Genomic DNA, 26,345 nt, shown 5'->3' with positions numbered 1-26,345 from the left:
AGGGACGTTTCTCAGTCAGGAGCATGTGTAGAAGTACCTGCCACATAGTAAGTGCTCAGTTAGTAGGTGTGAGCTGTTACTGCTGCTATTATTATTTGTTACGGGACTCCAAAGCCCCAAGCTGCTCCCAGTCTCTGTTTGTGTATCTGCAGCAGTACCAGGTGCCTTTTTAAGAACGGCTGTTTGCAGTTGCATTTTCTTCCTTCGTTTCTTCCCACCACAAATCTCTGATATTTTGAGCTTCTTCTCCACAATCCCCTCCCAACCAGGGTCACCACAGCTCTTCAGAAGGGAGGAAATCTGACCACCCAGCAAAGGAAGTACGCGAAGAGAATAACCAAAACAAACTGAAGGAATTATTCCAAAAAACCTTGAAGGCAAGAAAATGGAAACTACAAATAACATCTATTTATAATTGCTGGTTGTTTTTCTGCAGAAGCCCTGGGACGATGGAGAGGGCCCCGCCGGGCTCATTGTTCCTCATGGAGCAGGCTGCCAAAAATGGCGCTCGGCGTGAGGAAGGAGGCCGCTGCAGACCCCCGTCTGATAAGTCTCACTGTAGGTGAACTCTCAGAGAACAAAGCCTCCACCACTTCGGCCCTGATCCTCTGGGTGAGCACCACTTCCCCCACAGACCTGGCCTTCCAGCAAGTCACATTCCTGAGGCCACATGGCCACAGCTCTGCTCTGCTCCTGGACCAGCACGCGCTCCGCTCCGGAGGCCACCCCGGGATGGAACGTGTTTGCTTACGTAAGGACGGACTTTCTAGGCAACCGGTGCCAATGCGAAGTTTAGGGCTGCGGGGCCGGCTGCTTTCAGCATGACTGTTGGGTCTTTCTTTTGTCTGCTCTGCGTCTATAAAATCCTCACCCTCTGCAGTCAACTTGCCAGCATTTTGTAAATGAGACCAGAGCGCAAAGCGGGTGAGAGGAGCCTGCAAGTTTTGTCCATTTCTTTTTTCCTTAGAGGCAGCAGCAGCAGGGCTGGAACTCACTAAATTGTCCTGGCCTGGGTCAAGCAAGCTATCATGCCTCAGTTTGCCTCATCTCATAAATGGGAACAGGGATCATGCCTCTATGCCTCTCAGGCCTGACTAGAAGGAGCATAAAGTGACTGGCAACCATTGAGGGGGGGGAAATCAGAGCACATTGCCCTGGGGCCCCCAGTGGACTGGAAGTATCCCTCTACTTGGTGACGTGAACAGTTCCCTCTGGGATAGATGCTCACCAATCCTGGCTCCCGGAGGCTCCAACTATGACAGCAAACCATAACCTCCCCATCTGTCCAAAAATGGGAGCCTGCTGGGAACAGAGGAGTGCTGGCCACAAGAGAATCAATCATGACGTCAGAAAAGCGCTTTTTGTTTTTCCGGGAATTTAGGCGCCCAATCATTTTTCTACTCCTCTTTGCTGGCATCCAGCCTCCATAACAAAACTCGGAAGACACAAAACTCATCTGAACAATGTGCCATATAGAAATCAGGGACAGTTTGGGAGTAGATAGATGGCAGGTGTGATGGGCCCATTTGTGGGTTTCAGTGACTTGGAGCTTCAGGTTACAGAGCTCAGGGCTTCTCCTGGCTCCAGGGGCAAACTTGTCACTATTGTGCAGAAAGCACTGTGGTGTGGAAATGACGGGCCCGCACTAAATGTCCAGGCAGGAAGGGGCTGCTGCCACGCCAGGGTGGAGATTCTGAATATAGCACTCAGCGGCCAGTCAGCTGGAACCGCTTCCTCCTCTCAGACCTCCACTCGGTCACTGTGCTCCCCATGGCTGCAGAGGCAGCGGGTCCACGCAAGGCATGTCACAGCACTTGCCTCTCCCTGTCACAGAGATGCCCCTTCCGCCCTGGAAGAACTGGTCAGGGTTTGTTGGGGGTGGAAGGAGTGAACATTCGGGAATGTCAAGTGCTCCTGGTTAAAGGCTCATGAGACCATTAAGAAATATGTCTCGAAAGGACATGAGCTCCTACAAGAAAGGGAACCAGATTGCAGGAAGTCTCCAAGCAGGATGGGAGCGGTGTGAGTCAGACCCTGAAGGACCTTTACTCATCCCACAGCCATAAGCAGGCGGCTTGCTTCATGCACAGGGCTGCTGGCTGCTGCCTGGCCACCACGTTGCAGCGACCAGCGGGGGGCCCGCCTCACTGCCTGCGTGGAGGCCAGGGATGGGCCGTAAGAGCCACTCGTGGATAAGGGCACTGGCGGGAAAGAGGGCAGCGGGAGAGACCCCCAGAAGAGAAGTCAGAACCCCAATATTTAACCAGCAGCCTGTCCTGAGGCTTGGACTAAATCCTGTATCTGCTTGGACCTCAGTTTCCCAGCGGATGAGATCCAAAAAATAATCATACTGTCTTACCCTCCTACCACTCTCAAAGGGATGACACATAGATAAATCACTTTGAACTTTCAGATGAAAGGTGCTCTATAAACCTCAGGTCTCATCAACTGTAATTGTTACGGTAATTATTTTAATGATAATGATGATAATGGCAGAAGGGGGTTGGGTGGGGACAGAACCTCCTACCTTGAGACAAAGAAAATCTCTCCCATTAAAAGCCTGCCTCATGATTCCTCCTGCTCCTACCTCTCAACCGTCTCTTTCAAACTGCCAGTGCCTGGGCTGAAATATTATTTACTCCTTTCCTTTCCAATAAAACAATTATTTGTTCCGCCGGTTTCCCCTCGCTCGCTCTCCGGTGTGTCTAGCTTCGACCTGACAGCTCAGCCATGGACTGTTTACACGTCTCGCTCACCCTCCAAGGCTCTGGTTCAGCTCCATTGACACTAAAGGCAGGAGAATGCTCTCGGTGTGAGGAATCAATTACTTCCGCTGACACTCTATTACTGGCCCTCACGTCTTTGGACTCCGGATGGAGAGTGAAGGTGCTGGTGGGGATGGCAGGGAATTTGAAGAGGGTGGTGAGGTGGGTGACAGGGAGGCAGACAGAGGCGACTGAACGAGAGGCCTCCAGCTTGCATGTAAAGACACAGAAGGAGATCTCTCTCCTTGACTGCCCCGCCGGCATCCGGAGGTGACCACATGGCAGGAAGAGGCAAAGAAAAGGAATAAAAAGAGAAAAGGAAAAGAAAAGGCTTGTCAAGGATATCTAAAGAAAAGCCAGAGGGGCCCCAAATACCTCTAAGCACTGGGACAACCGATGACAGCTCTAAGCAGATGACACAGGTACACAAAGGCAGCTTTTGGGCTGCCTGGCTTCAAAGCCAGCCCTGCCATTACTGTCTGGGTGATCTTACTGGGCCTCAGTGTCTCCATCTGTTAAATGGGCACAATGTAGTACGAGTATCCGTTGTGAAAGTTAAACATAGAAAGTTCTTAGCATCAGCCCTGGCAAGAGCTCAACAAATGTTTGCTATCACTGTCTAATTCTAACCGAGAGTCCCTCCATGTGACCTACAAACATGTAGTTGCGTCCCTAATGGGGCACAGTAGAAAAACATTTAAAGACTGCCAAGATGCTTGGCTACAAAGCTAGAAAAAAAGGCATAAAAAATCATGTGGGTTTTCTTTTATCATGTGGAGTCTCTGCTGCCCTTCCAAATCTATTAATAAACCCAATTCATATTTCTTTCTTTCTCCTTTTCCTTCTTCTTTCTTAAAAAATTTATTTTGACCCAGCTAACATTTTTCAGGGATTCTCCTTCTAGGAAAAAAATTCTGATTATGTAAATTAAATACAACCATCTCCTCTGCAATCAACCGAGATGAGTTGTGAGGCTCGAGGTCCCATAATGAAAGACGATTATGGAAGCTCTTGTCTAGAAGAAAAGACAAGGGCAGCTAATATATATATTTTTTTCTGGGATGATTTATCCAGGCAGAAGTAGCAGAATGGAATTAAATTATCTCTTGAGTTTCTCTTAATCCAAAGGTTTAAATCCCCTTGCCACTAAAAAGGACAAAACAAAGAGAATGTATTTTTTTTTTCTGTAGGACTCATGACTCCAGCAAAATACACAAATACCTTTTTAGAAAAATCTAATGTCTTTACTTGGTATATTTCCATCTCTTCTTTATCCCCTCCACACTTAGAGCTCCCACTGAATTTCTTAAGACAGACTCTCAGCCGGTGTAATTAGATGGGAGAATTACACAGAGTTACATGGGGTGAGATGCTGGCCCCTGGGACCTCTGGGTTCAGAGAAGGTGCCAGGGTAGAGAGGCAGAACAAGTGGGATTGTGTATGACAAAATCTCAAGTGATTTTCTCAATCAGTAGTTAAAATGCATTGTTAAGAAGGACATCCACAGTGAAGCTTGCATTGAGACAGTTATGATTGCAACATTGCATGTTTAAAAACAAACTGCCCGAAATAATCCCAACTGCTCTTTAACCTTGGTAAGAGGAGAACAATCTGCGAGTTGTTTTTCCTCCACTCCTCGGGCGAGGTGAAGTTGCCGGGTGGAGCCCTCGGTCAAGGTTGGTAAGCGTGGGGTCAGCGGCCAGCTGGGCTCGAGTCAGCGGGACTGTTCCCATTACTACACCACGTACCTGGAGGTGGATCTGTTTCTGTCATTAGGAGGATTGTTGCAATACAGAAAAGCATTACTGCTCACTGGTTCCTTGGGGGAATCGGAATATTTCTGCGGTTGGGCAGGCAGTAAATACTAATGTCAGTAATAATTTCATGAGTAATCAACCCGAGGGTCTCTCCTGAGCGAGCACAAGACACCCTCTCGAACCACAGAGAACTCTTACTCTGCTTTGCTGGCTTTTCAGAGACTGCGGGGGACACTAGCTGAAGCCACACCTCCCATTGGGCAATTTGGCCTCCCGCCCTCTATTCACAGGAAAGAGAGTTAGATTAAGAGAGAGTTCTGTGTAGGAGGAAATTGACCAGAGGAACTTAATCCAAAGTGTTACTTGGACTTTCCTAGGCCAAACCCAGCTTTCAGGCATTAAACTGAGGGTCCCTAGCCATAGGGAAAGAGACAGTGGAGACCCTGCAATGGATCAGGAGGCTTGGGGGCAGCAGAGAGTCCCCATAATCTTAGTCTTTCCTGTTTCCTGCCCACAGACTGTCTCCTAAGGAGACGGTGGAAGTTGCCTGGCCAGGAAATAAAATTAAATAGCATAGTTCAGGCACCTCTTCTCCAGGAAGAGGCTTTGTATCAGCAAGTCACAAGGACGGCCCTTCTTACTCTACCCTTACAATGCTCACCGGGAAAGAAACTGGATTCAGGCATGTTCATTTACTTTGGTTCCCGAAGGCATCAGTCCCCTCTCCTCCCCGGCTGCCTGGTTGACTTCTTCAGCGTCTGACCAGCATCACTGCCTCCAGTGAGCCCTCCCTGATTTCCCAGGGCAAGGCTGGGCCTGGGTGCTGTGGGTTCACCTAATAGGCCCATAGCATGTCCCCACCAGACCCATAGCGTGGGGGAGGCAGAGATCTCAGGAGTAAAGAGTACAGATTGAAAACTAGTGCATCTGGCTTCAGACTCTTTCTTTGCCACTTATGAGAGTGGGACTATGGGCCAGTTCCTTAACTTCTTTGAGCCCAAGTTTCTTCATCTGTAAAATGGACAGAACGACAGCAACTGTGCAGGTTGTGTCTGTGAGGGTTAAATGAGATAATAAGTGCTTAGCAAAGTGCATATGGAATGTTCCAGATATGGTAGCTTTATTGTCAATAATCACCTTCGCTTGCCTCTTCCTCCCAAACTCTCAGCTCCATGAGGGAGAGAGCAAAGAGTGCAACTTACTCATCACTGTATTCTCAATGCTACCATGTGCGTAGCACATAGTAGGTGCTTAATAACTATTTCCTGATGAATGAAAGAATGGTCTATTCTCCTTTTGTTGGTGAGAGACCCGAGAAACAGAGTGGAAGTGACATTCATAGCCGGTATCCCATCCTCCTGCAGTCATGATGTCACGTCCTCAGATGAATGGGAAGGAAAAACAGATCTGTCTGCCTTCCAGCGCGGGTTCTGGCCACGTTGGCCTACTGCCTGGCATCTCCAATGTACAAATGTCACTAAAACAATCACCTACACACATTTGCCTAGCAACCTCTCCAACTAGATTCCACAGTTTAGAGCTTAGAAATGAAATATGTGGTCCACACCCTTGGAGAATTTACGTGCTCAAGACACAAGATGACCACACGTGAACAAAAACCAAGCAACTCAGGCAATATCCAATGCCCTGGGAGTCCAGAGCAGGGGCTGATAAAAGAGACCTGGAGGAAGCGAGGAAGCTGAGGAAAGAGGGGTGGGGCTTCCAGTGGGACACTGTGGAGGGGAGCGGGGGAGGGTCTGAGCTCAGGAACTCAGGCTTATGCAGACGCAGGATGGCGTGGTGTTTGGCTGCTTGCAAGGAATGGAGGGTGTTCGCTGAGCACAGGGAACACTGTTGGCTGGGTGGGGAGAGGTCAGATTATTGCGGTCTGGTCTGTTCCCTCCATTTATTATGATCCATTCAACAACCTGGGAAATTGTTACCGTTCTAAGATACCGTTCTCTTACTTTAGAAGAAACAGACACATCTTCCAAGATGCAGAAGGCTCCTTTGGCTGTAAACACACACAAGAGCACCTTGCTCATCTAGGACACTTAGAGGCCAAATATCCAAAACCAAATATCCAGACTGGGAGGGTGTGAGGGGGTTCAGAAGAAAAGATCATGAGCCGCTAAATTAATGCCGAGAGCTCCGTGCTCTGTTGCTCTTCCCCTCGGTCCCTTTGGGACCACTCCCCATCCTTACTCTGCTGTGGCCTGGCTGGCTGAGGCCAACTAAACAGAAATGCCAGCCCTGCTTCTGCACTGGCTTGGTGCAAAGCTTAGACCCCAGAACCAAAACATCTCAGTAGACAGCAAGACCTCCCAAAACAAAATTGATAACGCATAGTAAAAGTAACAAGGAGTCCCAAGAGGAAGGCTGCAAGAGGCAGTCATACTCATAACAGGAAGTGAAAGTGGGCATATCGATAGAAAATAGTCCCTAATTTTCCCATGAAAAAGTACAAACATGTGGATACAATTGCTAACTCATCATGCATCTACATAAACAAGGCATAGCAATCTTGCAAAGTATTATTATCACAGTTTTGCAGATGAGGAAACTGAGGCCGGAGAAGTTTAAAAGGTCAACAAAAATTCAAATCTAAATCTGTCTGTTCCAAATATGACATTACCTGGCCTCTGTCACAAAAGTGAAGTTTAGAAATATTAATAGAAGCTTGAGTCATCAAGAAAAAAATTGACGCCCCTTAGTGTTGGTTTTATTGAAGAGGACAGGGAAGTGCAGCATGTGATTTAGAATGTTCTTTATCAGAAACTCTTTAAAAAAAGAACTTTCAGAATTTTAAAGGGGAATGTTTCAGTATTTAGAAATTCCAGTTAGATGGAGTACCATTCTTCAATGATATATGGTAAATGAGATATTGTTGTCCTGAACATAACACATAAAATCTGTAGTGTAGACTTCCTTGTGAGGTTTTTAGGCTAAGAAATATTCTTTTAAGTCTTTTTAGGGGCTTTTGCACTTCCTGAAACCCATCTGGAAATGACTAGTTCTTAAAATTATCCAGCCTCTTGATTTTGGTTCTACGGTTGAGCTTCTGGGGTGGTGGGTGCCGGGCCTGTTTGAGGACTTATGAATCAGCTGTGTATCCTACGCAGGCGGGTGTTTTTAAAAAGACATACATTTTAAATTTTCAAAATGGAAAAAACCCTCAACTTTGTGTATGTGTTTCTAAAACCATAACACTGAGCCTGTGAACTGATGACTCAAAGGAAAGGCCTCTGTCTGCTGAAGCAGCAGCAGCCCGGCATCTTCCGCTCCGCAGGGAATGAAGTGGCTGCTCTCTGTCTGCCCAGACAGCCCTGAGTCCTGCCCTTTTGTCCCTCAGCCACAGGGGCCTGGCAGTGCCACAGCAGCCTCTGGTTTCCGCCCACAGCTGCTAAACAGACCCCAGCACAGCCTGTGGGTGCTCAGGGCTTGGATCCCTGCAAACGGCTGGAGGGAGGAGCCAGAGGAGGCTCAGCAGACATGGTGGCCTTGGACTGCACTGATTCAGGCAAGGCTGAGGCTCGTGAGTGAAGTTTTCCAAGCAGACAGCAAGCTTAGAGGGAACAAAACTAGCAAATGGCAGTTAGAGGAAAAGGTCTGTCTGGGGTTTACTCAGCAACAGCCTTGACCTTTGGGATGTAGATTTCAAGGTATAGGGAGCAAAGGGCCCAGGGGCCAGAGCCCAGGATAATCCTTATGTATCTAGGCCCTGTCCCCAGCCATGGGGCAATCTTTGCCGTTAGTCCTGCACACAGAAACAAGCGGGGAAAACCCGAAGGCCACGTGCTGAACACTGCCCTTTTGCCACAGCTGGGCTGGTCTTTTTTCCTGACTTTTTTACTCATTTCCCCTTTTTGCTGGGGCGTTGCTGGCTGCTGTGCTCTATCATCAGAAGGATAGCTTAGGCAGTTTTCTTTCGGGAAGTACCCACCTTCTGGGCCTTAAGAGCCAAATCCAATTTGAAACATGCACCCAAATGAAAGGAGAAAGCAGGTCGATGTCCTCTGACAGTCAGCTCTATCCAAACCCAGGAGCTCCCCTGGAATGAAAATGAAGTATGGAAAAGAGAAGGAGCAGGCCGGAGAGCAGGAACAAGGCAGAACTTCCAGGACTTCAATTAGATTAATTGTTCCTCTCACAAGAAAGTAAAACAAGGCAGCGGAGAGAGGGAAGCCCATTTATTCCAAATGCAAATGGCCAAGAGGAAATGTCAAAAATACATCGGAGAGTGAGAGGCTGAGAAAACCAGATGTGTCTTTCTAAACACAAAAATTAATGAGAGAGAGAGAGAAATGGGGAGTGGAGGGGAAAACGAGGAGGGATGGAGAATTAAGGACAAGGTTAAGTAGATGTGGCTTAATCCCAACGGAGCCTCTCTGACATTTGGCACTGGGGGAAACAGACCCCAGAAAGACTTTTTTTCTAACCTTCCTGACCTTTTAAGTTCAAGCCAGAAGCATGAGACGGGGGAGTGAGGAGAAAAACTGGAAGCGATTTAGTGAGGATGATAACCTAGAAGACACCCTGTAAGTCACAGGCCTCTCCTGCTCCCACTGCAGCAAGGGGCAATGTCTCGTCCCTTCCCGGTCAGAGGCTCCAGTGACCTTCAGTTCTCGCCCTCTCTGGGGCTGAGTCCTGAGGGGATGAGGTACGCTGCAGCCCAAAGCAGGGCAGGGGCGCGTTTTCCTGGCCTTTCATCCTTCCCGACGTGCTCTAAGCCCTGCTCCCCAGCTTTTCCTACCCAAAGCCATTCCTTCTCCCTCTGTCACTATGAATACACACAAGATGACCTCTTAGCAATTTCCCTGGGAGACTTGCTGGCATAAGCATAACAGCATTTGGCCCTCAGTCCGGAGAGGTGCTTAGTCAAATTTCTCTGAGCTCAGACCCAAGCTCTCTGTGCATTATGCTTTGGTTTGTGCCAACTTTCTGTAGCCCAACCAGAGGAACCAGGATCCCAGACACCTTATAAAGAAGCTCTTCTGACAGAATTTCTTGCTAAAGTTCACTGCCAGGGAATCAGAAACCTTGAGATTCTGAGCAAATGTATGTAAATGCCCATGGTGGGCACTGAACTTAGACAGCGAGGAGCTGATGAGTTACCCTCTGTCACCCACTGCGTCAGGAGAGGGTCTGGGATGAGAAACTCCACCTTATGACTCTTTATCACATGAGGCATCCAGCCGGGAAACCCTCTGGTTTTCAACACAGACTACCTCTTGTTAGGAGAAAACCATTATGAAGGTGCAAAGTAGTCCTAGGAGGATAATAATGACATGAATTCACTGAGCCTCGCAGTCTAGGACTAGTTCAAGGGGACCCTCGTTTCTTCCTCGAGGAGGAGCTGGCCCAGACCTGGCCTGCTCTAAAATGCGGGCGAGGTACCTGTCCCGCCAGCCGGCCCCTTTATTAGTGTTTTAGTACTCACAATGCCTTCATCACAAGGCCTGCTCAGACAATTTATTAATCATATGGGAGCACTGAACACTTATCAGAGCAACAGCATGCTTAGGTGCTCATTTGGAGTGGAATGTGATCGTTGGCACATTCTTTTCTGCACAGAAAACTCTCACTTTTGTTTCAATGGCGAAAGACTTTAAGGCAGAGCTCAGCAGACGGTACAAAGCGCATCTGCATTCTTGGCATGACAATGCTGCCTGCTTCCCAACCTCAACTCACAGGGACCTTGATGTTAACATGGCATTTGTAAACTCTCACAACTGTCTAAATGTCCACTTGGTAGCTCCTAAGCCACACACCTCCAAGGTGGCAGAGCCAATGTTGTAAGACCACCTGAGTCACCTCAGGTGACTGACTTAACCTCTCTGTGCTTCGATTTTCTCTTTGGCAAAATGGAGATCATAATGGCACCAACTTCCCAGGGCCATTGTGAGAAGTGGATGGATTAATATTTGTAAAGCAATTAGAACAGTGCTTGTTAAACAAATCCATAACGCCAACTTCGAGGCTATAACCTGTGCAGCACAGATATCAAGAATCAATATGAGTCTTCGATCTACTCATATAAGACTCAGATTTTTTACTCTTTTTGTATAAAGAACCCAGCTGCCACTTTATAAAATAACACACAGATCCTCCACTACCAGATGCAGAGGAAGTCCCCATTTGAGGATCCGGCTACTATCTCATTAAGGAAGCTGGTGGGGTTTCTACTTGTGGTAGCTGTGGAAATGGGGAGATCTCCAAGGAGAAGGTAAATCCCAAAGTCTACCCCCGCTCCCACGTGGAAATTCTCCTCCACTGCCAGCATTACAGACACGGTGCTATTCCTTACACCCTTCGCTCAAGAAGGCTCTTTCCACAATATTGTGGGGTCAACTACACCTTTATTTCTCTTTTGAAAGAGAATGTCACCTTGAGGTTTCTCTCTGGGGCCAGGGTCCACCGCTGGTTAGCAGCAGGACCTGGGGTGAGAAGTGCTGCCTTTCGAGGACAGAAGTGACAAGAGCATGGGGCGGGGTGGGGATTATGCGTCTCATGGTTAGGGTCATACTGTTTGGTCCCCTATACACCGTGGGGTCCCACCAGCATGGTGCTTACTTGCAGTCGTGCTTCTCAATTTCGAAGTGAGGGTTGAAGTTGAGGACAATCTTCTGGTTGGGTTCAGGGGCGTAGACGATCCACTCACAGTTCTGGTGGGAGGGGTAGTCCTGGGGGTAACCGGGAGAGGTGATGTAGCCAGCATCTTTGGAATTCAAACGACCTCCACAGGGTGGGTCTGCAAGAGAAACCAACAACCCAAAGAACTTCAAATATGCTACAGCCTTTATTCCCCCCTCTCCCTGCTTCTCTTCTCTACCAGTGGCTGATGAAAACTCTTTTACAGACCTTTTATGGCAGTCCAGAAGACTAACCTACTTACTCACTCGGTGGAAGAGATTATTTCAGCTCATCCCTCCTCCTACCCACCCGGCTACACACACAGATGCACAAATGAAAGTATTCCAGAACATGGTCATAAATATTCCCAATTACATGGTCTGCGATTAAAAAAAAACAAGGCTGCAAACTGAACATGCCTCCCTGTCTTTTCCTGTCTCCCCTCCTTGGCCCATGTTCTTCTCCTCATTCAAACCTCCCGTCTCTATCTTTATCTCGTAAATCCCTCACATTTCATTCGGTGTCTCCCAGCGGGGCCCAGGCAGCAGCAGTGAGGCTCCGGGAACTGACAATAGCGGTTTTGTGGTGCCGACCCACAAGCCAGCCTGGTAACAATTACACGTGGTGTAGAGGAAGCACTTTCAGCTTTGGGCCAGAACAGGCCCTGGAGGGTGATTTCAGCTTTTTTTTTTTTCTTTTTAAGAAAGAAAAAACAAAACCCCCAAACATTTAATTCCACATATACCGCAAATTTGATTTATTATTTCATTATACACTGAGTGGAAAAATCTGTATTAGAGAATCCACTGGCTCCGACCTCAGATTTTCCACAAAGGTGCTTTGTGCTGAACGGACGTCTGTGTGTTTTCTGTGCTGTCTGCCCACTGTCCCCTCTGCCTGGTCCCCACCACCAGAGTGTGCTGCTGCATTGTCCAGCCGTCCCCAGCCCTGTGAGGAGCGGGCGCCCCTCCCCGGCAGTGCCTGGCTGCAGGTAAACAGCTTCCTGCGGCCAAGGAGGGAAGGCAGCCATCTTCAAAGGCAGAAAAGGTGGGTGATGACATTTGAAGAATCTCATCTATTCAGGAGTGAAGTTCTGCAATACCAGCAGGGGTTGCTGGGAAATGGGGAGGGGGTTGTTAAATACCACAGTAGGACAGACGACAGAAAGGCACAAGAGACATGGAAATATTCAGAAGCCTCTTGGAGACCTTCCTGAGACTGGTATGTCTCTTAGCATCAATCACGATTTAATATCGCCATCTGCGTGGAGCAGCACGGGCCCGTGAATTATGTATTACGACTCAGCAGCCACCCTCCAGGATGGGCCTTTCTCCTGTGCTCACTCTTTGAGGGAACAGGTCATGCATTTTTTAACTCTACAGGTGCACTTTACTATTCCCCACGTCTGTTGGCATTACTGTTTCCCAGACCTCTGCTTTAGATTACCAGCCTGACAGGCATTAAATGCATAAAAGATGGGCACACTGCACAATGGTGTTTGGGACACAAATCCACACAAGTAGCCTTTTCAGCATTAAGCTTCCAAGAGCTCAAACTGTGCCGGGTTGAACTGCCCAGAATCTAATGGATTCGGGTCCATTTCCTACTGGGTGAAAACAAAAGCAGCCATTTCCTCGGGCTAGTAGACACCACATCTCCCTCTTCCTAATGACCCTGCACCCTCCCCAGTCTGGGGGGACAATGTGCCCCTCCCTCCCACAGGATGAGGCCAGCAATGAGGCCTTTGCAGCCAATGCCACAGGCTTTCCAGGTGTCCGCACCACTCACCCACGCTGTGCACCCAGCATCTTCCCACCAGGCAAATTACGGCCCATTGGTCTTGGCTCATGCATGTGAAATGGGGCTGGGAGTGGCCCTCTGAGAAGGCAGAGGTGTAGGGACACAGATCACCAGCTGCTCTTACCAGGCTAGCAGACAAGGGGATTTTCTACTGTGTCTAGCTCCTCTGCCAGCTATTTTGCAGAAAACTGCAGCCCTGCCACCAACTCACCCCAAACCACACTTTTTTCCTTGGAACTCATCAGAGGAAATCTGAGCCGAGCTCCTGTTTAATAACCGTTAGTTTCCACGTCATCCACACTCTCTTCTGCCTTCCTCCACCAGTTCCCTGCTTCTCTCCAATTACTCTCAGAAAAAGAACTTCTCCCTTTCAATTCCCCACACCCCAAGTCTAAGCTTTTAGTAATTAGACCAGGCACACAGATCAGCAGTAAAGACAGGAAACTTCCTCCCAGTAAGGTTTCATTTCTCATGTACACTAGGAATGATCATTTCCCCACTACCAAAAAAAAAAAAAAATTAAACTATATATATCCCACAGCTGATAGACTGTACTTTCTGCTGTTAAACCAAAAGAAAAAGGGATCATCCACTTCTTTTTTCTGTACTTTCATAACTTAAAGAAAATCAAGGCACTTAATTGAAATATCTGTGAACTCATTAAAACATCTGCTTTGGCTGTGTGTGGTTAACCTTTTCAATACCCAAACATTGATAAACTCGCATTCTTGTTTGGATTGCATTCACACTCAGAAACACACACAAACACAGATATTGAACATACATCAATTACATACACATATCAGTAGTTCACACTTTAGTCCTGTATACACGTTCACACCTTCTCATAAAATATCACACATCATTTGCACAGACATATATCCACAAAGATAAATACTATAATTTCTGTCTCTATTTTTCTTGGAAAAAAAAATATATGAAATATATTAGTAAAAATGGTAAAGAAAACACACACACTCCTTCTACATCTCTTGATAACTGCTCTTTCATTTATAGGGTTGGGGACCCTCCATTTCTAAATACAAACATGCCCCAATAGAAACTGGCTAGCATTTCTTCTGAAGAGCTATGCCACCCATTACTTTGTAGGCCTTTATTGTGTTCCAAAACGAACTTCATAAATGGTTTCTGTCCTGTTTCAGAGGAGTAGAGCCAAGCCAAAAAAGAGTTGAACTCAAGGGCAAACCCCTTAAGGCCAATCTCCTTATACAGAGGGGAAATTGACCCGGTTGAAGTTTGAGCTACTGAGCCTGTTTGGTGAGTTGACAAGGGACTTCATTCTCCAACTATTTAGTGAATACCTTTCACCTGGGGCAAATTCATTTCCCAAAGAGAAGCAGCAAAACCCAGGCTTGGACTGTTCAGAGCAGTTTTGTCCTTCATCTGGGAGGGAAGCCTAAGGGATAGGCCAGGCCAGGTCAGATAAAGACCTCCGAGGCCCAAGGATGAAAGGATTGAAGTGACAGCCCTAGATGTAATTTGAAATAAAGAGAACACTAAATTTTAAAGTCACCAAGTTCTCTTTTCCCCCCTTCATGAATACTTAGGTGCTTTAATTTTAAATATACACTATCAGATCGTTCCAAAAATCTTTCTGCCTCTCTCTCTTTTCCCCCCTCTTTCTTGGGTGTCTTTGCTTTGCTGGCAGCCTAAGCACCATCTGATGCTGCCTAGGGGTGGTGTAGCCTTGGATAAGGTAAAGGGATTTTGTACCCATTCACCTAGGAACTCACTCTCCTACAGAACCCAAATTAAGACAGAATGCTGGTTCCCTGGTAATACTTGATTTGTAGGAAATATTAAGGGGTAAAGAAAGATCTTCTAAAAATCTGTCTGCCTTCTAGGAAAATTTAATTGGAGTTGTTTTAAAAGAACACTGTATGGCCTGAACTTGACAATATTTGCTAAAATCTGAAGCCTGACTGTAGTGAGGTCTTTTAAATAATCAGAATTGCAATGCCTTACTTCATGACAGCCCAAAGAACAATCAGATCTCTTGGTTTAGTTGAACTGAAGGAGAAAATCCTTGGCAAAAACAAGGAAATGTGGTGACTGACTGGATGTGGGATTAGAGGGTCCAGTTGTTGTCAAAGGTGCTTCTGGGGAAAGTGACCAGGTTACCAGGAAAGGAAGGGTTTGACATTAGCAAAAAGATGGGAGGTAGTGCCTGGTTCTTAACTCAGTGTGACCTTTCTGGATCTCAGCTTCATAAACTGCAATTCAATGAGTGGATTAAATTAGGTGTATAGCTTTCAAAAATTTTTTTAGAAGGGTACTTTTTGTTTTCCCTTGAACAAAACTCTACCCAGACCCCCAATGTCCCAAGAAGATAAAAGTGGAGCTCCCGTTGGATGCTGGGAGGGTGGTAACCAGAAAGATAGAGTCTGGACCTCCCAGTCCTGTTCTCATCTCTCAGGGGGCTTCTCTGCGAGCTCACAGGGCTTCCTGGAACATGAGCTGAAACCCACTAAACTGGATCTCGGTTCCCTTGTTACTTTCAAATGTCAGGAAAAGAGAGAGTGGGCATCTATGTCTCTTATATGCGTACCTGAGGGCACTTGGTGGAGAAAAGCAGTTGGTCTCATTTTCCTTGAAAATAATATACTTTATTTACTTAATAATTTATTCTTTATCCATAGCATAATCTCATCCTGTCCCTATTTCCACAGCATTGTTTTCATTTATTATTAGTATTAAGGCAAAGAAGAAACTCTTTCCTCCACTTAAAAAGAAAGAAGGTTGTTACCTTGCCACTTACTCCACCAGGGCAGTTTACTGGAAATAGCATTGGACCAGGATTCAGAAGCCCAGTCCTCCAGTCTGGTCTTGCCATTGGCAAGCTGTGTGACCCTGGGTAAGTTAGTAAACAGCTTTGAGCCTTTTGTTTTCTCATCTAATAAATGTGGGGGAAGATTCTAAAGGTCAGTTCCAGTTCTAAAATTCAAAGCCCATACAACCCATAGATTGAGGCAAAAATTCAAAAGATTCTCTACCCTCCTAAACAATAAGACATTTATTCAAGGTGTTACCCCTGCTTTATTGCTTGGTAAGCTTGAAACATAACTTCAGGATTCTTCAGATGAACATGTCTGTCTTGCATTATGGAGAGTTCAAATGTCTCTTTTAATCACATTAGCTCTACTGACATGAGTTTCTTTTCTTAACCGAGTCTGTGGCTACGTATTTATAAATATTATGGATACACAGTTCTGCATGTGAGCATGACAACAACAGGGATGCATGAAAAGAAAGACCAAAAAGGAGTTTCTTCAAATCCCTTACCCTAAGTCCTTTGCTTGGGGTTTTAACCAAATTTTGCCCACCAACCCAGGATAAGCTGCTTTTTAAGAGTTATTTTTGTGAGCTGAGGCTGGATTTCGTTTTATTCAAAGCGACTTCAGCCTGTCACAAGACAGTCTCATAAAATCTGTATCTTGGCTTAAGCTGGGAAGAAATGAGCCAATCCATCAGCCCAGGAATGCGGCTGTTTGACCACTTCCTAAGGCAACTGGGAAGGGATGCAATCTATTCAATTTATGGGGCCGGGTGGCAGTGAATGATGCACTCCTGAAGGCACAGCAAATGGAAATCCCTATGAACTTTTGCAATGATAAAGTTCAAGATCTGAATTAAAGAACCGTCTAGGACTGAAGGAGAGAGCAGGAGAGCCAGGCAGCACATGAATATGGAAAAGAATAAGGAATGAAGCAACCTCCCTCGTCTAAAACACCTCCAAATGAATTCACTGAGGAGAGAACTGGAAATTGGGTCTGGAAATAGGGCCTTTTGAACGTCTCTTCCCCTCAATCAGGATTCTAAAAATAAACCCTCATTTAATCGGTAAAATGTAAGTTTGATGTGATTACCTCCCCTGACCTCGAATCATGCCACCTGTGGTAACCTTGTTATTTGTCATCTTATATCATAAACAAATGCAATTCCAATAGGGCAGCCGATATAATATCATTAGTTTATATTTATGTCCGCTCTTTTCCAGCCCTCATTGCAAATGCAATTTTGATGCCATTGATGAGAGATCTGTTCCTGGCCATTTTAACAGACATTTGGGGAAGGAAACAGAAGAAGAATAATTTTGAGGTCTCTCCAAAAACCAAAGGAGAAAAAAGGTAATATAATATATTTTTTCATTTATTTTGATTAACTGAAGCTTATGATGAAACATCAATAGCTCCCCATTGGTTAGCAAAGGAAACCCAAACTCCTTAGCCTAGCAATTTGGGCCTTGTGTTGAGTCTGAGCTATTATTTCTAACCTTATTTGCAATTATTTCCCACCACACATTCTAAACTGTAGCTTCTGATTGTTCCCCAAACAAACTCAGCATCCATTCCTGCATTCCCCTTCCGCTAGCATGCCTTTCCTAGCTCTACATCCATCTATTCTACCCCTCCAGGCTCAGAAGCAGAATAATTTTTTATAAGACTGGCTCAGAATTTATACCACCTCTGCCTTTCCCCATGTCCCTCATGGAAAGTCATGTTTCCCTTCTCTGTATCTCAGAGGCTGAAACTCTTTAGCATCTTCTAAGGTGTCTGAAAGTTTGGCATTGGCCATTCTGTTGGACCACCAGCAATTTGACTCCTTTCAAACCAGCAACCAGACTCCTTTCTGATCCATCTTTGGCAAACCTCATAGGATCAAACCCAGAGGCTTTCCCCAAAGTCAGATGCCATGAGATTTGATGGATTAACCAATTAAGAATTGGTTAATTCACCAATAAGTATCACTAGATAGTATACAGTCTGAGCCAGTTTTATAAAAAATTATTCTGCTTCTATAGCTATAATCCATCCTTCCCCACCTACAGCTGTTATTAAATGCAAATGTTTTTCAGTGATGATCTGAGACTTTAAATAACTTATCTGGGATAGTAATACTACCTAGTCATAGGTCAAGATAGAGTTAGTGTGAACTATGTCTCCTGGGATACCCTAACCTTAAATAATAATGATGAAGTTCAAAGGACACTCACATTTTAATTCAAATGATATTAAAATTAATTTATCTGGAGGTTTTTTTTTTTGTCCCCTTTATTCAAACCCCCCATACTCCCAAGGCCAAGTTTTAAGTATTTATTGTCCACAGCCCCAGGAAGATGCTAACTATTACTTCATCACTAAACCATTTGCTGGTATTAGCTTTTCTCCTGGTTGCAGCTCACCTCTCTCTACTCAACCCCTCCCATCCCCTCTCTCTGGCCCCTAATATGCCTTTTGGGCACATCTGTTTTATTTTCTCCCTTTATCCAAACAATTATTATTACCATTCAGCCCAGTAATTTGCAATTCCCTTTATCTTCTTCGCTGAAAGATTCTCCAGAACCCGATGGCTGGTTAGCACAGGGCTTTTGGAGGCAGGAGCGGGTACCGCAGGCCTGCACTCAGCTGGCCGGCAGCCCCATGCCCTGCGTGCTACTGGGGAAAGCTTTCCTTTTGTGATTCCCAGCCCCCTCCCTTTTTTTTTTTCTGGATTAGATCATGACTCTTTTATGAAGACCCAGAGGGAAATGGGATTATTAAGAGTCTTGCTGGGTAAAAGCTATTTTGTCTTTATGATGACGTTTTTGAGTTCAGCTGCTGAAGGGCCTTAATGCCAGAGTAGAAGTTATTACACATTCTGCAGAGCGCCTTAAACACAGTGTTCCCTGCCGAGCACGCTCTCCGGGCTGAAGGATGGAAAGGAAGGAAAAGGAAAGGAAAGAAGAAAGAGAGATTAAAAAGAAAGCGGAGGTAAGAACACTGAAAACAGAAGCGCAGAGAGGAAAAAAAATGCAAAGAGGAGACATAAATCTAAGATGAGAACCCAGCAGAGAATTTCGGTCTCTGAGGAACAGTGTGCTGAGACATAATAATGGAGCTTATAAAACACAGAGGGTGAGGAAGGGAAGGGCTGGGAATGAATAATTATTTACTTATTAGAAAACTCATAAAAATAAACTTACCACAATGGTTATAGTGTATTTTCTATGATCATAAGATACAATTAACCCAACTGAAGCTGTTTTAAAGATTAAATGTCTTCAGGATAGGTTTAATATGTGCCAAACAATATTCTAAGCAATCAGGTGTAGCATAACCACCATATGAAGCAGATATTGTTATCAAACACATTTTACAGATAAGGAAACTGAGGCACAGAGAGATTAAATACTCTGATCATACAGAGTACTTGGATCACAGAGCCAGCAAGTGGCTGAGCTGGATTTTAAACCCAGGACTGGCTCTAATGCTTTGGAAGCTGGCAAGTCCAGTGACAGTCCCCCCAAAACTCCTCAGTGGCAAACTCATTGAGGGGAAAGGCGAATGTGTTGCCTGTTCGAAAACTCTCTTTTCTCTGCCCATGCCAGCAATCTGTCTGTGTGAACAATGAGAGATGTGTTCCAGGCTGGAGTATGAGTGAGCTGGAAGCTCTTAACACCTTCTCTGCTCCCTGCACACGCAGGCGCTCAGCACCTTGTCATCCTGGCCCTCCTTCCTGTGTTCTGGGAACCCCAGGCCTGGGTCTGGGGCAGGGAGAATAGGAGGTGTTGGGGGTGGTGACGGATAGGATGCTCAGGTCTGAAACCATATATTGTAATATCGAAGGTTTTTTTGTCAACTCCTAATTCTCTCTTTTCTTTTCAACCCCACTCTTCCCTATCCAAAATGCCATGTTGTTATTGTTCTACTGGATAGGAGCAGCATTTTCAGAAATGGGGGATTTATTTTTATAGCACAGCTGGTCTGCCAAAGGTCACATAATTTGGCAACATTCCCAGTGGTTAAAAATTAATTTCTCCTTATTAATACAACCGAGGTCCCATAGGATGGGAGCTCAGCCTTATCTAAACTTGACAGCTTCCTAAACCTTTAGAAGATGCGTTCTCCTAGAGGGCCAGCCACGACACAAGGCCACTGTGTTCTGGAATCCAACTCCACTAAATCCTGTTAGGTAATGAAACCATTAAGCCCTTGGCCATTTCTCATCAAAGCAGATAAAGTTTTGAAAAAATGCTGAAGGATCTCCACGACAATCTTCTGCAGTATCTTCCAGTAATGGGTTAATTAAAAAAAAAAAAAGCAAATAGTTAAGTCCTTACCTGGAAGGAATACAACGACTAATTTCTGGGGATCAAAACACTCATCTGCCACTCAAGGAGGGTGCCTCAAAGATTATCCAGTGGCAAATGATGGCCAGATGATAAAATATCTCAAATATGTTAATGATACTACCAACTATTGCCCAGGTGTCCCTTTTCAAGTCCTTTCTCGTCCATTCAAGAAATTAAAAAGGTATTTTGCTTTTGCCCTTTTTAAAAAAGGAAAAATCTCATTTTTAGTTCCTAAAGTCTTTCCAAACTGGACCTCTGGGGAATATATTCTGAAAACCCTTTACCGGTGAAGAGTTCTGAATTCTGTCAATTGAGAATTGTCCCACACTTGGGTCACCCCAAGTCAGTTCATTTTCTTGATGGCTTTACTGAACAGTTGAGTGAGATGAAAAACACCTGGGGCCTCAGAATCATCTAGTCCATGGTGTCTCCTCCCCACAGCCCACCCTAACTGCTATCTGTGTTCATGCCTCACTGCATATGAATTGGCATTTGGACTCCAGCTTTTTCTATGCCATGAAGATGGGAACTGGCCTTTCCCTTGCAGAATATGGACTACACCTGCAACACCAGGGGATCAGAGCCATTTGGTAAACGGCAGGAGTCCTGTCAGGGTAGCCTGGGTTCCACTCACTGCAGCCCTCCAGTCTTTCCTCTGGCCAGTTGAGTGCTGTGTGGCTTAATGTCTGAGGGCTCCATGGGATGACATAAAGCTCCAAACCTGAAGAGCTGCCCCGGCACTGACAATTCTACTAGTCACATCTGGGACAAGCAGGGGCCTGCCGGGGAGCCCTGTGGGGAGCGCCCCCCTTTCCACTGTTTTGCACTGTGTGCTCTGTTGGCAACGGTCTCGCAGCTACCTCCAGGGACTGCTTACTGGGGAAAAGTTGACTGGGCACTCATTTAATGTGGGCATGAGACCAGTCCCCAGGGCCTAGAGCAGGCTGTCTGTGTAAAACCTAGGAGTTGACAGTTTTACTTGCAAACTATTATGCTCACCCATGGCCACCCTGCATTTTGGGGAGACAGGCTAAAAGAAACTCTTCAAACCCTTCAAACTCGGCGCCCAGACCGTCATTGCTTCCCTTTCAGGATTTGTTTGAACCCAGACCTGTCTCCCAAACCAATTTACACCTCTTATCTGATCATCCAGTCCAGACAGAAGGTTGAGTTGACCGAATCTGCCCGTGTCCATGGCAATGGTGTTAAAACCCAAGCACAGATCAAAGCTCTCCTAGCCAGGGGGGGAGGGGGAGGTGGTTATGGGGTCTGGGTTCATTTGGCCCCAAGCGGTGTGTCCCGGAGGTGGGGACATTAGGGCTGGGAGTTGCCACCACTCGAAGAAACTCATTGTCAGGACCCGAATGATTTCCTGAGCAAAACTCAGTCCCCCGCAGATCGTGATTAACTCTAGCAAAGGAGACTTTGGCGGCCGGCGCTGACAGGGAATGGCTAGCGCCAGGGGGCTCTGCTCGCTGTCTGAGACTGAAAGGAAGGGAGGCGGAGGGAGGGAGCCGAGCAGGGAGCACACGCCAGTAAGCCAGAGCGCCGATCCCCTACCCTTGCAGAAGAAACGCAACCGGCGCCGCAGGAGCTGCAACACGGATGGGCCGGATCCCCTAAACTTGGTCTGGAAGGCTGATTCCCGCCCCATCCCTACCCCCACCCCCGCCCCCGACTATTCCCGGAGGGCTGATCAGTCCATTCGACCTCTCCCCCTCCCCCCAAAACCCGTAAGCCCTGCCCGGGCCCCCACCCAGCCCAGACCCGGCGGGAACGACTACGGCGCAGGCAGCCCAGGCTCGACCGCGCCGCGCCTCACCTCCATTAACTTATGCTGGTATTAAAGAGAAACCAATCAGTGAACATGAAGCATTGGCCGTGAATATTTCTTCTCACGTGCGAAAGCAAAGAGCCAGGCGGCCGGGGAGGGAAGGCGGGACCTCGCCGGCGACTGCAGAGGCTCCTCCCGAGGAGGAAGCCGCAGCCGAGAGCTAACTTTCCCGCATTGGGCAGCGCCGAGGAAACGCCGCAGGCCTCTCCCTGGGGGTGTCCTTAGACAGGGGAGGAGGGGACAAGACGGGAGTAGCTGGAAGCGGCCAACTTCGCAGAGCCTTCAGTCCCGGTTTTGCTTTCGCTGGGGATATATTTTTGCTTAATAGAATGTTTATGGATCGCTCGGCTCTGTTTCTGCTGCGTAGCCCAAACAAATCAATGCGGCGTTAGAGACGCCGCTGGGGGGAGTGCAGGGGGAGAGCTGAGGGGCTACCGCGTCCCCACCACGTGGATGCCCGCGCCGCGTGCTCTTCACCTGTTCCGCCGCAGCCGCGGGCGCCCGGCGCGCCGCGCTTCTAGAGGCTGTGCGAGTTGCGCGCACTCCTGCGGCTCAAGCGGGCTGCCTCCCTCCTCTCTCCGCCCTCCTCGCCCAAATCCCACCCAGTTCCCACCGCCCAGCGCGACCAGCGCCTGGATCCCCAGGCCTTGGGCCTCAGCCACTCAAAGCCGGCTCTCTAGGGGCCGCAGCGAGCATGCGGCAGCGGAGCGCGGGGGGCTTGAAGGGGTGCCCCGGGCAGGGCTAGTCGATCGGCCCCGAGTCCCCAAGCCTGGGCAGTGCAGAGGCAGGCGGCTGCACTGGGATCTGGAGAGGCGACGTGGCGAGGAGTGGGGGAGCCTGGTGCGCGGTGCCCACCCGGCCTCTCAGCCACCCGCGCGCCGCAACCACCGTGTTATTTGCGCACCTTCCGACCCCTTTCCCGACTCCGCCTCGGAATCGGTTCTTGCTGCCGCCGCTGCCCCCGACCACTGGGCCAGCCCCCCTCCCGGCCAGAGCACATCCAGTGAGTCAGAGGTCTAGGTTGGCCTCGCCCTTTGCCACCGGCTGCCAGCACCCCGGGTGCCATTCGGTTGTTCCGCCTGAAAGCCTGAGCAGCCCACGGCTTGCGATCGCATTTTTGGGGGACTGCAGAATATCCACCGCGGGGAGGTCTCAGTTCCGGGTCCCACCCCGGGTCGAGGCTGCCCGGGGCCTCGTAGTGGGTGACCTGCCCCACACTCCGCGCCTCTGGGCTTCTCTGGAAGTGACGCAGCGGGGCCAGGGGTTGGGATGGGAGGGGGCTCTGCGGAGAGCGCGGGAGGCAGGTGGCAGAGCGGGAGTGGGTCCGAGCGGTTGTCGCGCACACACACGCTCCATGCAGCGCTCGGGGACAGATGTGCAAACATCTGGGGTAAGGGATGGCTTCTGAGTCTTCACGACCCCTCCGGCTCCGCGCAGCACACGGAACCTGAAGTTGCATGTGTGCGCGCACTCGCGCGCCGGGGCCTACCGGAGTCCGCGTCTGAATACATAATATACCGTGGGCATCCTTACAGCGCGCGCATGCAGACACACAGACGCGCGCACACACACACGCAGGGCAAATCACACAAACATACATAATTTACACAGCATCCAGGTCTGTGGGATGTAATTTAATTTCGCTTCAAGCTGGGAATTTAGAATTAAGGCAAGAGGGAATGGGGGAGGCCCAGAAAATCTCTCCAAGTGGGACCTGCACCCATCCCTTTGATAGGCTTTGCAGCTGCCCTGAAGACCAGTTATGGCAGGAAAGGAGCTACAAACATGTGGATTTGGGTGGCAAAGTCACTCCTGAATTTTCCTCCCCCTCAAATAAACACCCAAGCTTAAAGTGTGGGGTGTGTGTGTGTTGTGTGTGTGTGTGTGTGTGTGTGTGTGTGTGTGTGTGGTGGGAGGAAAGAGGGGTGAGAACCAGAGCACCAAAGGCAAAGCTAGGACCCACTGGCCAATGAGCTGGGGATGCCCCACAGCCTGCAAGGATTTAGCCGAAAACTGCAGCCATTGCCTTCCAAGTGCCTGGGGGTAAGGGCACTTCTGCAAGGTTTTTTTCTTCTTTCTTTCCCCTATTTCATCCATAGATGGTTTCCCCATCCCCAATCACCTGTAGCAGCTGCTAAGAGTTTTGTTGTCAGATTCCAGACCCTGTTCTCAGAGGGGAGAGAGGCTCACCCTGGAGTTGGGTCCTGGGAAGGAAGGAAGCCCCACTGGATGCCCCACAAAACCAGAGATCCCTTTTCAGAGTGTACCCCTTGCCACTCCCCACAAATGCTGGTCCCAGACTGTTCTGGGCCTCACAGTGCTTATCTCCGTAGCAGCAGACTGTCCACACACTGCCTTTTTGGCAGTGGTTGATAACAAATTCCACTCAAAAGTTTCTAACCACTTCACAGGAGTGAGGACCTTCGAGGGCCTTCAGTGTGTTTGATCTAATAAGAATTTTTAAAAGAACATATGATTTACTTTCCCAGGAAACACATGGATACAGGAAAGAAAGCAGGGACGACCAACCGCCTTGGCTGCCAGCAGCGCCCAGCCCAAGCCCCTGTCTCCGCTGCTAGCCAATTTGCTCCACCAGCCTGAGCACTACAATTTTGAGGCGTATCCGCCCATTCTGCAAAGAATCTACAGCATCTGAAAACCAAAATGAAACTCTTGTCTTTCCCAAGCCCTTCAGTTAATATTGCTCAATGTAGCTAAGTGGGGGGAATGCAAATGATTTATATTTCACTGGCTAGGTTGAAGAAACTCAAGGGAGATGTGTTCTGCTTCAAGACAGGAAAAAAAAAATCCCCCAAAAACTGTAATGCGAAGGCTTTGTAGTATTTTTAAACCTTTGATTCAGTCCATATGTGACATCTGAACACGGCCAAATTCTGTCTGTTTCAACACACACACTCACACACACTCCTAGCAGGAGAGGAAAGTTGGGTTTTAGCAGCGCGGTGGTGTAGGGAGGGCCGGCTGGGATCTCTCTTTAAATTATTGAGTATTGAGGGAGCCTCCTTCTGTGCCATTCTGCTTGGCCTCCCTGCTTTAGCAGCCGCTTCTAGAGGGGAAACCATGTTGAAATGAATAGAAAAAACTTTCGGGGGCTTACCTGGTTGGCCTCTTACTTCGCGTCCTGAAAAGTAGAGAGCTAAGAAAACCCAGGTGAGAGGAAACATATCCATTTTGGAGACGGAGGCTTTCTCCAGAGCTGGGTTTGTAGGTTTCTTGTATAATTGCTTATAAGTCTTTGTGTTTTTCTCTCTGTCTTATTTTCTTCCTTACAGTGTCTTCTGCCAAAGTCTCTAATGGTCAGTGTTTCTCTCCTGGGGCCTGGCGGCCCGTCTTCACCTTTATTCTTGCTGGAATCCCCACCTCGCCAGGAGGAGGGCAGCTCCTGAAATCAGCAGAGAGAGAGCAAGCCGGGAAGAGGGGACGGTTTCCTCTCAAAAACAAAACGCATCTATGTTCTCTCCAGTTCCTCAAAGTGTCATTTCCTTTATCCTACAACATCACGAATATTTCCCGAAAGCCAAGCGTAGTAATAATAATAATAATGATAATAATTAAAGCCAAGACTTGCCTTGGGCATCACACGGCCCCCAGGCAGCTGTGAGATCTCAGAGGCGTAAACTGACACACGTCGCCCGGCACCCAGGACGGACACGCGGGCGGGGACACCGACCGCCGGCCGGCCGGGGTGGGAGGCGGCCGCCCTGCTCTGGAGCTCTCCGGGTTCCCCTAGCGGGAGCCTCCCCCAACGGCTACACCCGCTCGGCCAGCCTCTCGAGGGGAGCCTGGGGAAGGAAGCCGCTGCCGCTGCCGCTGCCGCTGCCGCTGCCGCTGCTGCTGGTGGTGCGGCGGCGCTGGGATCGCCAGCGAGCGAGCGAGCCCCTCTCCGAGTTCGCTCGCGCCCGCCCTCACCTCCACCTCGCGCAGCGCCTCGCCGAGTGTCTGCGCGGCTGAGGATGTGCTGGGGCGGGCTGCGGGCTGCCGCCTCGCTCGCGCTCTCTGCCTCCCCTCCGGCTCCCCCCTGCCTTTTCAGGCCGAGCAGCATGTGGATGTCAGAGCCGCGGCAGAGCTATCCGATTACGCGCCGGCTCAGGGCCCGCCCCTTCTGTGTTCCTGATTAAAGAGGCAGCCGCGGAGCCGCGCGGCGCAGAGCCGAGCGCCGCCGCACCCAGCTCGGGCGGGGCGCCGGCTTCCCCGGCCGCCGCGGAGGAGCCAGTTACGGCAGCCCCCACCTAGCCGCCCCCGCCAGCCCCGCACCGCCCGCGCGGAGCGCCCCGGGGAAGGAGCGCCCCCGGCACCGCCAGGGCGCGCTGCCCTTGGCCGCGTCGCCCCCGCCCGAGGGGGACTCCGTGGGGAGCAGGGGACAGCCTCGTTCCCCCTAAATTCCTGGACGCCAATGCCACACA

The 26,345-nt window shown here is 48.5% G+C and overlaps 1 protein-coding gene across 6 annotated transcripts in view; it reads right to left on the bottom strand.

Moving 5' to 3' along the window:
* NRP2 (neuropilin 2) overlaps nt 1-26,011 on the bottom strand; it is a 114,650-nt gene extending 88,639 nt beyond the window's left edge. For 5 of the 6 annotated variants that reach the window (XM_012738898.3, XM_012738900.3, XM_012738901.3 and 2 more), the window contains exons 1-2: nt 25,040-26,011; nt 11,096-11,273 (exon numbers count right to left, since the gene is read on the bottom strand). In XM_012738898.3, the coding sequence (XP_012594352.1) occupies nt 11,096-11,273; nt 25,040-25,112 (251 nt within the window). In that variant the 5' untranslated portion in view covers nt 25,113-26,011. The remainder of the gene's footprint in view (nt 1-11,095; nt 11,274-25,039) is intronic. The other variant, XM_012738899.3, reaches the window with a different exon arrangement.
* Between the last annotated feature and the right edge of the window lie 334 nt (nt 26,012-26,345).

This window comes from Microcebus murinus, chromosome 8, assembly GCF_040939455.1.
Source record: "Microcebus murinus isolate Inina chromosome 8, M.murinus_Inina_mat1.0, whole genome shotgun sequence".
NCBI lineage: Eukaryota > Metazoa > Chordata > Mammalia > Primates > Cheirogaleidae > Microcebus > Microcebus murinus.
Note: the sequence above shows the minus strand (reverse complement) of the source record. Positions and strands in the feature narration are given on the sequence as shown.